Below are 12,890 nucleotides of genomic sequence, written 5' to 3' on the forward strand. Positions count from 1 at the left end.
TTGAGGGAGCCCTGGTGCTCCTCCCCAGCCTCTCTCATGGGCCTGCTGCAGTCGCCTGAGAGTCCCCGCCTTCTACCTTTGTACTCAGCCCTTATAGTCCAAGGTCAGCAACCTGTGCATCCCGAGGCTCCCAGAACGGCCCACAGTGCTCCATCTGCTGCCCCGGACCCGAGTGGGAACAGGTTTGCAGAGGATACTGGGGATGAGCCAGGGGACTGGGGACAGGGCTGGTGAGGACAGAGAGAGTGGAGGTAAGTCCAGCCTGTAGCCAGCCTTCCAAAGCCCAAAGCCATGAGCCTGGGGGCCATGGAGGTCACCAAACCCCTGAGGCTCTCTCAGGGACTGGAAAATGTTCTAACCACTTCTGCAGCTTTCATAAGCTGCTGCCTTGAAGTGAGAGGAAGTCAACAACGGCGGAACTTCAGCAACCCGAAACTACTCAGGTGGCTGATGTGTGCCATTCACACACCTCCTGGAAAACTCACAAAGCAACTTCACAAACATTTTTAAACATTAAAAAGCACTCAGAAATGACTTCTACCAAGAGCTGGAGAAATTGTCTTGTCTCAGTTCCAGGGGACATGGCTGACTCTTGGAAACCAGGTGACCTTTCGTGGGAGAAAGACTGTGATGTGAATTCAGGAGGAGGCGGGTCTGTGGCCTGCCCCCTTGTGTCACCCTGTCCCACATATTCCACTACCCCAGTCACAGGGCCCTGCCTGGACAGGAAGATGCGCCGTCCTGGAATAGATGCATCCAGAAGCTCGGCCTTCTGTCGAGGGCAGCTCCCTCCCCACTCAGACCTGCTGGGACCATAGAGTAGAGCACAGGGAACCAGCCAGGGGGTGCCCCCTCCATCCCATGCTTGCCCGACTGGCCGCCTCTCCACACCACCCTCCTGTGATTGGCTGAATGTCAATTGGAAGATGTCTACATCATAATCCCTAGAACCTACAAATATGCTCCCTTCTATGGCAAAAGGGGCTGTGCAGATGTGATCCAGAGACAGGGAGATGACCCCGGATTATCCAGTGGGCCCAGTGTCATCAAGAGGGTCCTTAGGACAGCAGGAGTGTGAGAGTCAGAGAAGGCCATTGCTCTCAGAAGCAGAGTTAGGCTTCATGATGCCATGCTCTTGACAATGGAGGAAGGAATCATGAGCCATGAGTGCAGGTGGCTCTAAAAGCTGGAAGAGGCAGGAAAACACTCTCCTAGAGCACCCAGAAGGCACCAGCCCTGCTTATCACTTGATTTTAGCCCAGTGAGACTGACTTCAGACTTCCGGCCTCCAGCACTGAGATCATAAACTTGTGTTGCTTTGAGCCACTAAGTTTGGGTGATTTATAGCAGCTTCTGTAGTTTGGATGTGTGAACCCCAAACCTTGTGTTGAAATCTGATCCTCAGTGCTGGGGTTGGATCTAACAGGAAGTGTCTGGGTCATGGGGGCAGAACTCTCACGAATGGTTTGGTGCCTTCCTGGGGGTAGTGGGTTCTTGCTCTATTTGTTCCCACAAAAGTGGGTTGTTAAAAAGAGGCTGGCACTGTCCTCCCATCTGTGACATCTGCACAGCCAGTCCTCCTCACCTTCCACCCTGGGTGAAGCAGGCTGAGGCTTTCACCCGATGCTCAATCCCCAGCCAGCAGAATCATGAGCCAAACAAGCCTTTTTTCCTTTATAAACTCCCAGCCTCAGGTATTCCTTTATAGCAACAGAAACTCACAAAGCTCCCAGAGTGACAGCTGCTCCGGCCAATGCAGCTTCTGCCCGCACGCACGGGACCTATTCTATCCTGCTGCTCCGCAGGGAACCTTGCCCTGCGACGTGGTGGGAAAACCCGATTCATCAGTGATGTTTCCCATCAGTCCCCATGGGATCCACCTCACCATAAGCAGCACAGCTGCCTGGAGGGTGAGATTTCTGGAGCAATGGGAAAATACCCACCCACACAATCCTTCTCTCCACACTCAGGGGTCCCTAGAGTTCCTCCACCCGGAGCACTGACTTTGCTTCAGTTCCCAAATTGAGTCATTTTGTGGGGAAGAGGCGTGCTCCTCATCAGGATCCATCCTGAGGGCTGGTTTCTTGGTGGGGAGTAGGTGGCCTCAAGGGAGAGGCTTTCAGAGGAAACCTGAAAGGGAGGAAGTCGAGCCCTCGGCTCTCAGAAACGCACTCAGCCTATCCAGCTCCTGACTCCCCTCGCCCTCCAGTTCCTGCTGGGTAAAGCCATTCCTGATGCTGGCAGGAAAAGATGGGCTTTTCCCTATTCCAGGCCTGGACATACCAGCCCCCAACCTCAGCGCACCACTGTAAAAGGCGGTGCTGGGGAGAGGCTTCCCCAGGAAGGTCTGCCCAGAACTAGGGGACCCACCAGGGTCCACGCTGTGCTCAAGATGGCCCAGCTTCCAGAGCCCTAAGTCTCAGAGGTCCCTTCTGTATGGGCTAAAAAGTATCCCCCAAATTCATATGTTGAAGTCCCAGTCTCCAGCACCTCAGAATCTGACTGCATTTGCAGATAAAATTTTTAAAGGGGTGCTGAGGTTAAAATGAGGCGGTCGGAGCGTGCCTTCATCCACTCCGACTGGCGTCCTTATGAGGAGGAAGAGGCAGCAGGGGCATACAAGTGTGGCCACATGAACACACAGAGCATCCCGCCATCGGCAGGCCCAGGAGAGAGGCCCCGGAGAAACCAGCTCTGCAGCACCTTGAGCTTGGACCTCTGGCCTCTGGACTCAGAAAATCAGTTTCCACTGTTCGTGGTCTTTTGTCCTGGCTGCCCCAGCTGAGCACACACCACCACCTCCTGCGGGCTTGCCCTCAGTAGAAACAGCACATGCCAGAGACACCGGGGGTCTCAAACTCACAGGTGCCAGGGGCCAGGCAGGCCAAAGGAACGAGGCCTGTGGTCACCTAACATTCAAATTTGAAGGTCTGAAGACAACACTAGACCCGACTGGGGGCTGGGCCAGACCTCCCACCCTGACTCACGCCCCAACAGGACTTGCATGGGGGGTTCCTGGGAGCGCCTGAATCCTCTCACTGGTCTTGGGTTTTCTTCTGCCTGCTGCTAGCACGATCACACCTCGTCTCTCACCAGCCAGAACAGCTGTAACTGCCCTTTACACAGAGCCTGCACAACTCACGCGGGTCCAACACTAAACCACTGCAATTCATTCACGCACGCAGGACACCGTAAAAGCACCTACCCGGAAGGGCTGGGCTGCAGAGGAAGAGCGCGCGCCACACAGGTATCACTCATATGGATCCATCTTTAATTATGTTAAATATTAATAAAAGTACAGCATAACTGCGATTCACTTAACATACTTTACAGGACCAAGGGATTACGATTTAACACAATCTGGTACACAGCTTTCGAGAACACAAAGGAACTTCAATACCATGTCGTGAGAAATGCTCCAATTCACTTTGGTTTTGAATGACAGGCTCGAGAACCACCGCCCAGAATGGAACCTGTGCTGTCAGCAAGAGCCGGGCCTCGAACTAGAGGAAGCAGAGGCAGCAGATGTGGCCTCAGAGAAAGGCCCCTGGAGGGAAAGACCATGTCTGGATGGCATTGATTAGCACAGAAGGGATGGGCCTGCATATATAAAAAAGATCCGCCTAATAAACCAAATAATATTGGAAATAATACCCCCAGTAATACTTCTGTAAGAAGCAGAATTACACCACATGTTATTCACATGCATAGGAGTGCGTAAGAAAAACCCCTTGTTGTAATTATGGTTGGTGTGGAATAGTAAAATATGTACTGAAAATGACAGGTTAATTGACAGAGAAATTAATCTATACAAGGGTTCTGTCCAGAGTAGAGGAGCCTCATCAGCAACTGAACAGAACCCACTGAGAAGATGCACCCACCCACACGTGCACGCACGCGCACACACACACTCTCGCTATACTGCAAATAAATATACACACACACTGAAGTGATCTCTCCATGAAACATCCTTGTGCTCAAGCCAGGTTTCCCTGCTGGTGGCTGCTCCCGGTGCCGCCTATAGAGGAGCAGGGAACTGTCCCTGCCGGTGGGCGTAAAGGATACACAGCTCCTTCAGTAGCAGGAACGGCCCCAACCATCCCGGCACTGAACCCTCTGCACACCTTCAAACAGGCTGTGTGTCCCTTCTCCAATGGCAGAAAGACAACAGCACCAGGAGGGGACGGCTGAGTGACTGCAGATCCTCCCAGCCCCGAAGCCCAGTCTGTCTCACGCGTGCAAGTTAGAGCTGGGGAGACAGGTGCTTGCCCTTTTGGCTTTGGTGGACGAGATCTTGGCCTGGGAACTTTGGTTCACAGGAAGCTTCCCTTGACAACACTTGAGTGCAAAGCTTCATCCAGGTCCCACCTAGGCTGTTGCCAAGGATGCTTAAGCCTTCTCTTCAGTCTTCCCCGTGACTTCCAAGACATGACAAGACCTCTAGCCCCTCCATTGGTAAACCAAGCTGCCAGTAGCCTGGAAGGTTCCATGAAGAACACGGCTCTTAGAAATCTCATTTCAAATCTCAATGTGCCGTGTTCAGCCCAAGCTCAGTTTGTGCACTGTGTTTCAGAATCAGGATACGACTATCTGCAGTCCCTTAGCTGGGTGAGGAGCTTCGACCACACCTAGTAGAGAATGTGGAAATAAACTCTTCCCAATGGGAAGGCAGAGAAATGGAGCCTGTAGCCGGCCCGAACTAAAGATTAAAATCCTCTGTTTCTCTGATGATCTTGTAAAACTGATGAGGGCTTGAATTACCTAGATCTTCCATGAAGTGTTCAATTCCTTGTGGTTGCTCATTCTGGCATTAACAGTAAAAATCTCCCTTCCAATTATAAACTGAGTTTCTTGAGAAAAAGTATAAAGAGGCAGCAGAGAGAGAGCGAGGGCTGGTCAAATGCAGAAAGTGGTTTGTTTTAAATGCATTCATTTTCCGTGTTAACATAAGTAAAGTCCACAGGACGGAATAGGTCAGAGAGATGAAGGTGCTGCCAAAAACTGACTTATTTTTTTCCTTTTGGAAACGATAAGATAACAGGGTTTACCTCTGAAGAAACTGCAGGGCTGACTTTGGAGTAAAGGAGAAAAAAAAATGGAAGAGCCTCCATTCTCAAAAGACTGTGGTTCTCTGTCCCAGTGAATTTTGCGATCTCAACTAGAGTGTTTCAGAAGGGAATGTGATATGATCACACCTGTGAAGACAGTCACTGAATACAGACAGCCTGCGCAGCACAGCGAGACCCCATCTCTGGGGGAAAAGAAGTGAATGTGAAGTGTGAGTCCCAGCCAGGCCTGTGGCGTGACCTCTGGCGTGCTGACTCAGCACCCAGACTCAGGCTCTCCAGAAGGCGGAGGCGGGCAGGGCAGGGCAGGGCAGGGCAGGGCTGCCTCCCCAGGCGTTCTCTCCACACCCAGTGCAGGACAAGCTGGCTGCCTCCCCACGCTTCAGGAGACTCTCGGAGCAGAGCTGGATTCTTGAGAAACTGGAGTCTCCGCTGGCCTCAGATAGAAAAGCTCTGTGAGGGGTCCATTGCTGAGCTCTTGAACATCACAAAGGAAATCCCAAAATGGTTCTAATTCATGTGTGCCTAGAGTGGCAGAGTCCTGGGGTTCTTCACACCATGAAAGAAACAGTTCCCCGCAAAGAGAGATTTGTAAAATCCTGGTGATGACGGCACAGACGGGCCCAGCACGTGCAGCACGAGTTCAGCTCTCACGTTGTCTTCCACGCAAACGCCTCGTCGGCGAGGACCTGCGCCAGCCTAGCGTTGAAGGGCCTGTAGAAATCCCGCAGAATCTTCTGTGTGATCGGCCACATGGGCCCCAGGTTCCGGTCCTCGGGACGCCGTGCATTGGATGCGGGGCTCTTGGTCATCAAGGCCTCCTGCTTCTCACTTAAGGGCCCTAGAATAAAAGAAGACGAGTCCCGTAAGGCAGGAGGCATGGCAGGAAGAAAAAGGGACTTGGCAAAAGTCCCAGCGATGCTTCGTATTCGGACAGGAGTTTCCTCTAAGAAGAATGTATTTGGGGATTAAAATTATTTGGCTGGATCAATTTTGGAGGCACTAAGGGAGGAAGGTGGAAACACCATTAGGAAATTGCAAAGAAATTCTACGGCAGGCGCAGGATGCCCACCCTTGGGGGCGCCCAGCTGGCATTTAATGATGATACGGCACCTAAGGCTGACCTCAAGGATTCCCTTCCAATAGCCCTGGGTGGGCTGCTCCCATGGGTGTCGGCTCATCCTTGGAGGAATGTGCAGCCTGCCGGCCACAGCCCATGGGCTTCAGTCCTCCTGCTCAGCAGCCCTCTGGAATTCCACCATCACCGTTTCTACTTTAAGCTGCTTATGCCAAGGGCCCCAGGCCTGGACAGTTTCACCCTGTGCATCTTGCTATGAAGTGGCCAGAAGGAGGAGGGTGGGGAGGAGGCCACCTGTCCCCAGAGCCCCCACTGGCTGAACCTCCATCTACAGCAAGGAGATCATGAGGAGAGGCCCTGCTGGCAGGGGCTGTCAGTCACCCCCACACCCCGCCCTCTGGGCCACAGCTTCTTGGTGTAACCCAACGCTGCTCAAGTCTCTTTACCCAGGGCTCTTGGGATCTGGCCAAAGTCCTTATCCCATATATAGAAAAAGCATGTCCGAGCATCCTAGGGTCATATAAGATACAGAACTGACTTTACTGTCCACCTTGGGGACAAAAGACAAGCTCATTAATGGGACAGAGTCAACATGGGGCCAAATCAAAGAAAGATGATTCTAAGCCTTGGAAGGGAAAGAACTCATTAAAATCCATCACATTACCAGCTCTCCACAAAAAGGTGAAACAAAATCAAATGATCAAAGAGGCCCAAGTCCCAGTGATAGGCAGATATATTTCCAGAAATATTCAATTGACAAAGTTCCCGGGCAAGGCCATTCGTCAGGGCTGCAGGAGGTGTTCTGGGAAGGAGGGCAGCTTGTTCCGAGCCTGCTCAGCCTTTCAAGCCATGCTTGGGTGCCCCGTCCACATGGACAGCACTCGCCACCTGTACACATGCCTCTGCCAGCCATCATCACAGCCAGCACTGTGGCCTGTCACCACAAAGTGCCTCTCAGGCCCCTGGGGAAGGGGGCTGGTATCCACATGCTAAGGGCCCAGCAGCCAAAACTCAGCCACATGGCTCTGGCTCCAGGAATCTCCAAGAATACCCAAGATGATACAATGATCTGTCTGTCCCCTCCTCCAAGCCCCATGTCCTCTGCTCCAACCCCCTGGTGACATCCTGTCGGTCCTACAAAAGCTCAGCTCTCAGGTCCTTTCCTTTCACAAAGCCTTCCTCATCCCTGCAATAGCTGGGATCCCAAGCCATCAGCACGTACCTTTCAAGACAGTGCTGACCTTCCCCATGGCAGCCTACCTATCATGCAGTTAGGTGACCTAAGAACTCCTCCTCTCCCTTCACTAGACCATAAGCTCCCAGAAGCGAAGCCATCTCCTCCTCTCCAGAGACTCCCTCACCACAACTCCAACAATGGCCTGTGTGTAGCTGGTGCTCAATAAACAGTAGTGAGCAGGCCTCACTGAGGGCATCCTGAGTGCTCCCAGCTCAGCCCATCCCCACCCAGCTGGCCAGGTCCACATTTGACCTGGAAGGCTCCCAGAACAAGCCCACGGAGCTCACGCTTTCCCCGTTAGTCTAAACACCACACTCATACCTAGGTTCAGAAACTGGAAGACCTTGTGCATGGTGTACTTGACGTTGGATGCATGATCCTCCAGGCGAAGAATGAGAAACTGCTGCTTGTCAAAAACGCTGAGCCAGTCCAGAAGGTACACAGCATAGAGCCCGACCTGGAGCCTCACCTGGGACCATAGAAGAAGGGCATTATTTCAGGAGCAGTGGTCCCGGCCCCATAGGGACCACTTTTCCAATTGTGGCATGGCATTTCATTACACCACAAAAGAGTTACCCCAGCAAAGTTACTTTCGGAAGCTGGATTTTCACACAAGGCGTTCTTGCTTCTTTAGGGGAATTTTGTGCTGCAGGTACGGAGAATTCCCGCACTAGGGGTTGCATTTAATCCTCACCACCCTGTAAACAGCTCCGTGCCTCCGCTTCACAGGCAAGGACTGAAGTGCAGGGAAGAGGTCAAGGCTGCGCCACCCAGTGGTGCACATGTTCTCTGCACAATATCCTGGCTGTGTCTCCGTTCCGTTCCCCAGGTGTGACCTCTATGCCCAGCACACAACGGGCTGTGAAAAATCAACCAGAGACACCCCAAAAACAACCTAGATGAGTGAAGATCCAAATGCCTGCTGCCACAGGAACAGCCTTGACCGTGAGGGTGTGTGTCGGTCAGCATCTAATCAGCACTCAACCAAGTTCACGGGTGGATGTTTCTATTTGAATCCTTTCTGCTTTCCATCACCCATTTCCTGGGTCTTCATCCTTCTGTTTCTTCTCTCGTGCCTTACTGCAAGCTGTGTGGTGAAGATTTAACTCTACTCAAAGAGAGCTCTAGTCTTTCCCTCGGCTCCTGGGGGATGGTCTCTAGGCCCCTGGACATCCTACCTGACAGAAGTGTCTTGGTTGGCCTGTGGGCTTTGGCCATAGGCAGGCTAACACTGTGATTTAAGATGGGGCTTTGGGCCACATGGTATCAGTTCTGACTCTGGCAGGACTGGAGACTAAAGGTCAGCCACAGGAGCTGCATGTGATGGAGCCCCAGTAAAAAGCCTGGACCCCCAGGGCTTGGCCTGGCAATACTCCACAAGGACTGTCACATGCCATGGCTAGTGGCGTGAACACGGTGTATGACTCCACAGGCAGTGGACTCGGAGCTCCGCATCTGGGTCCCCCTGGACTCTGCCACCTGCACTTCCTCCTTGACTGACTTTAATCTTCCACCCTTTCCCTGTAATAAATCAGAACCATGAGAGTAATAGCCTCCAGTGCATTCTGAGAGTCCTTCTGCAAAACTACTGAACCTGAAGGTGGGTTGAGGAACATCTCTCTTGAACTTGCAACTAGTGTTAGAAGTGAGGGAGTCTTGGGAGCAGTCTACACTAACTCCACAGTTCACCCTAAACTCTTAGCAAAGCTTCCAGGGGAAAAAAAAAAGCTTCTTCCCCTTTCACCATGAGGCCCCCTTCTCCAGGGTTCTCCCTTTGCCTCTTTCCCATGTACCCAGGGACCCTGCTCTGCCTGTGTCTGCCCAGAACTTCTCATCTCCCACCAACCCCTTGGTTGATGCCCCATCTACACCTGCCTGAAGCTGACACAGCCTCCTGGCTAATCCTCTTTCCCAGTTCTCTGCACTCCCATCTGCATCCCGCCACCAGCATGGGCTTTCCAAACCGGTGACCTGGCCACAGCCAGCCCTGCTAAAAGCCTCCATGGCTTTCTGCGCGTAGAAAGTCCTGGGCGTGGCTTCAACTTCCAGCCCATCCTCACACCTGCAGCACCTCCCAGCTCCCCAGGTTCCTCGTCGGAGTTCCCATTTTCTAGGCAGACACTCTCATGTCACATTTCCTTTCCTGCCCGGCTTGGCCTGGACCTTGAACCTTGAGGGCAGGGACTGTGGCTTCTCCACCATCGTATCCTGTGCAGAGCCTGGCTCTGGTTCTCATCATGGTTCTTGGGTGCAATTGCTGAATACAGTGTTAGCAATAAGACAATGAAAGATTGGACAAAATATGTACAGATGCTAATGATTCCTTTCCCATTTCATTATTTTCCTAACTGTAGAGGAAGATTGGAGAGGAGAAAAGCAATTAGAGTGGATAAGTTGTCTCCAAAATTCATTAGCTGTTTCCAACCCACACTTTGTTGCTACCTCACATGCCAGCTCAGAAAAAGGACCTCAAGCTGGGCCGAAGCTAAAGAGAAAACGAGAACGTGCCAGTCTCGGAAATAAACATGCGTGTCGCCTCCAGCACAGACAAATCCTGATGAGACCATCTCGCTGTTAAGTCACCAGCCTCCTGGGGCTTTTCAATTCTTTCCCTGGCAGGCTTGCAGGTCATCCTTCTCAGAGGAGACCAGTCTGATAAGGTTTATCTTTCCCAGAGAACGTACCTTTCCACAGAGAACTTTCCAGAAGGAAAGCTGCAGGTGTTTGTGGCAGGCTGGAGTGTTTTGGAGCAGCTGTGGCCTGGCCGGGCACTGCACCTGACAGATGTTTTCTGAAACCTCGATTGCACCCGTCCTCATCCCCAGCCCCTGCGTTGTCTCAGGTGGACACGTGCCTGCACCACAGCGTGGTCCTCCTCAGCAGGCGGGGCTGGGCCAGGAAGAGGAGGACAAGAGGAAACCACCGCGGCTGGAGGCGGGGAAGACCTCCCGGCACTCAGCTGCTTCTCACGGAGCTAGCTCCCTCCCGCTTTGTGTCTTCTCTCTGACCCATCCACCCCAATGGCCCCTCAACTCCCACCCCAATCTCCAGCCCCCTTGCCAGGAAGTGGGAGTGTGGTCACGGCAAGTGACAGTTTCTGGTGCAGGCAGCATCACTACTGCAACAATGCACCATGAAGACAGGACAAAGCCCCCATTAGATTTCTTTTCCCTCACCTTTTCCCAGTATAGAACAGAGAACCAAAATAGAACAAAAATAAAAAGTATTTAGGGCAAGTGCCCAATGTGCTTAAAATGAGAAAACATCAGAGTTGAGAGAAGCCTTTGAAGGTAACTGTGCCAGCGGATTCACTGATAGAAACACGGAGGCCCAGGGTAGGGCAGGGGACTATTCAGGGTCAGAGGCCTATACTCTCGGAGCCAGGACCGGAAGCCAGGTCACCTGTGCACATGCAGGGTCCCAGGGAACAGCAAGGCCTGCCAAGAGCCGGGGCTGCGCTGAGCACTGTCCCAGTCCCCCTTCTCCCCAGATGGGTACCTGGCCAAGCCTCTGTGTCCCCCACTAGGAATGAGTACCTGGCTGAGCCCCTCTGTCCCCAACTAGGAATGGGTACCTGGCCGAGTCCCTCTGTCCCCAACTAGGGATTTCAGTTGCAAGTCACCATCCAGCCTCCCCACTAGTCCCCATTCATTCATTTGGCAAATAAGCTGAGCTCGTGCCACCATGTGCCAGGCACCCCACTAGGCAATGATGATTTGCTGCTAGCAGACAAGGCCTCAGGGAGGCCGCAATCTCGTGGTGGAGAGAGCTGAACTGGTAAAGAAACAGACTTCAGCGATCACCTTGTGATGCACAGATGGAGAAAGGAGTGGCTGGAGAGAAGTCGGTCAGAGTAAAGCAAGCCCTGGAGCAGGTTTCCCCCACCCAGAGGGCAAGAAGGGAGTGGTGACAAGAGCCCTGGTGGCTCTATAACCTGAGCCCACAAACACCCACCGGGAGGGCCTGAGAAACAGACCATGGCCTGTCCCCAGTTTCTGATTTAGGAGGTCTGGGGCTGGCTGAGTGCTTGCACTTCTGACAAGTTCCCAGGGGCTGCGGCTGCTGCTTGTCCAGCACAGGGCTTCTCCAGCCCCTGCTCTGAGGCAGGCACACTGGCCCCTCTGAGCACCCCGCAGGGTAGGGTGTCCTGCAGAACAGTGGCGGGGGCTGGCCGGAGGCGGAGGGGTCTGTGCTGCCCCTGCATCCTGGCGCCACAGAAAGGCAGTGAATGCCTCTGACAGGGTGTGCGGGGACCCAGGGTGCCTTACGAAGCTGCCCTCCCAGGGCTGTGGCCGGGCTGGGATTCACAGTTAAGGGAAACTGGCTTCTCCTCCCAGAAATGAAAATTCACCTCTAAGAGGAAGATTTCCAATTGCCTGGCTCTTTCGCTGGTATGTGAGCTCTCCAGGGACTGAAGAGAAGATGAAGGGACAATCTTTTACTGCCACTGTTACATACCTCCTGTCCACTGAGCCTGCCCCTGGGGATCTCCTTGACCAGAGGTGCCCGCTAAACTACTGTCTTGTCATCCTCAGCAAAACGCAAAATTGAACATAAAAGCCCAGGCCTCCTGCCAGCAAAACCTTTGCTTTCAGGAGCCAGCTAGGGAAGGTAGAAACCTCCTGAGTTTCAAAGGCCATCAGACCTGGGATTGAACCTTGAGCCTGCCTGATACCAGCTATGGCAGGGAGAATGAACCTCTGTGAGCCTCAGGGATCCCATCTGTAAAACAGGGATGGATTTCAAGGATCTCTAATGAGACAATGCACTGAAAGGGCTTGGGACAGGGTCTGGCAGTAATGAACGAAGGTTAGACCCCTTTCCCCTCTCACAGATGGAGTTTTAGAAACCTTTTATCAGGAGGATTCAAGCATACACAACACCAGGAGGATCACGATGGTGCCATGAGCTTATGGTTTAGTCTCAGCAGTGCTCTCAGGTTTATCAGCAGTGCTCTTACGTTCACAGTCAGAGTGCTGACCCGGAGCAGGAGGGCAGGGGCATACCCTCCCTTCTCTGTGGGAGAAATCACCCAAGTGTTTGGTCCCGGGGCAATGGATGGAGGTATGAAACACTCTGCCTGGTACAAAGTGCCCAGTAGCATGCAGACTGCATGTGCACATTAGACGTTCACTCTTCTGTGGCAAGAAATGCTATTTAAAGCTATTAAAATAAACTGTGCCTTGAGTCAGGAGATCGCCCCTGCCCTGCCTCTCCCCCCATCGAAACCCAGCCCAGCTTCCTCCTTCCTTCCTCCTCCTGCAGAACAGTGGCGGGGGCTGGCTGGAGTCCAGGAGTCACAGTGCAAAGCCCAGGCCTGCCCCACTCCTCCCAGTCCTTTCAGGCAATCTCCTGCAGAGAGAACTCAGTGGTCCCAGGGCCTGCAGGGGAGGGCTCGGGCCCCTTCTATGACCATACTAGCTGGATACCTTGTCCCTCGCTGTCCTCAGCTGCTGACAGTGACACTGATGATTCCTGTCCTCCCACCCACCCATCGGGTTTGTTTTGA

The 12,890-nt window shown here is 53.0% G+C and overlaps 1 protein-coding gene across 10 annotated transcripts in view; it reads right to left on the minus strand.

Moving 5' to 3' along the window:
* Positions 1-3,250: 3,250 nt before the first annotated feature.
* CHST15 (carbohydrate sulfotransferase 15) overlaps positions 3,251-12,890 on the minus strand; it is an 84,150-nt gene continuing 74,510 nt past the window's right edge. For all 10 annotated transcript variants that reach the window (XM_035269397.3, XM_008978859.5, XM_035269398.3 and 7 more), the window contains 2 exons: positions 7,703-7,850; positions 3,251-5,907 (listed from right to left, as the gene is read on the minus strand). In XM_035269397.3, coding sequence (XP_035125288.2) covers positions 5,717-5,907; positions 7,703-7,850 — 339 coding nt within the window. In that variant the 3' untranslated portion in view covers positions 3,251-5,716. The remainder of the gene's footprint in view (positions 5,908-7,702; positions 7,851-12,890) is intronic.

The sequence above is a fragment of the Callithrix jacchus genome, chromosome 12 (assembly GCF_049354715.1).
Source record: "Callithrix jacchus isolate 240 chromosome 12, calJac240_pri, whole genome shotgun sequence".
Lineage (NCBI taxonomy): Eukaryota > Metazoa > Chordata > Mammalia > Primates > Cebidae > Callithrix > Callithrix jacchus.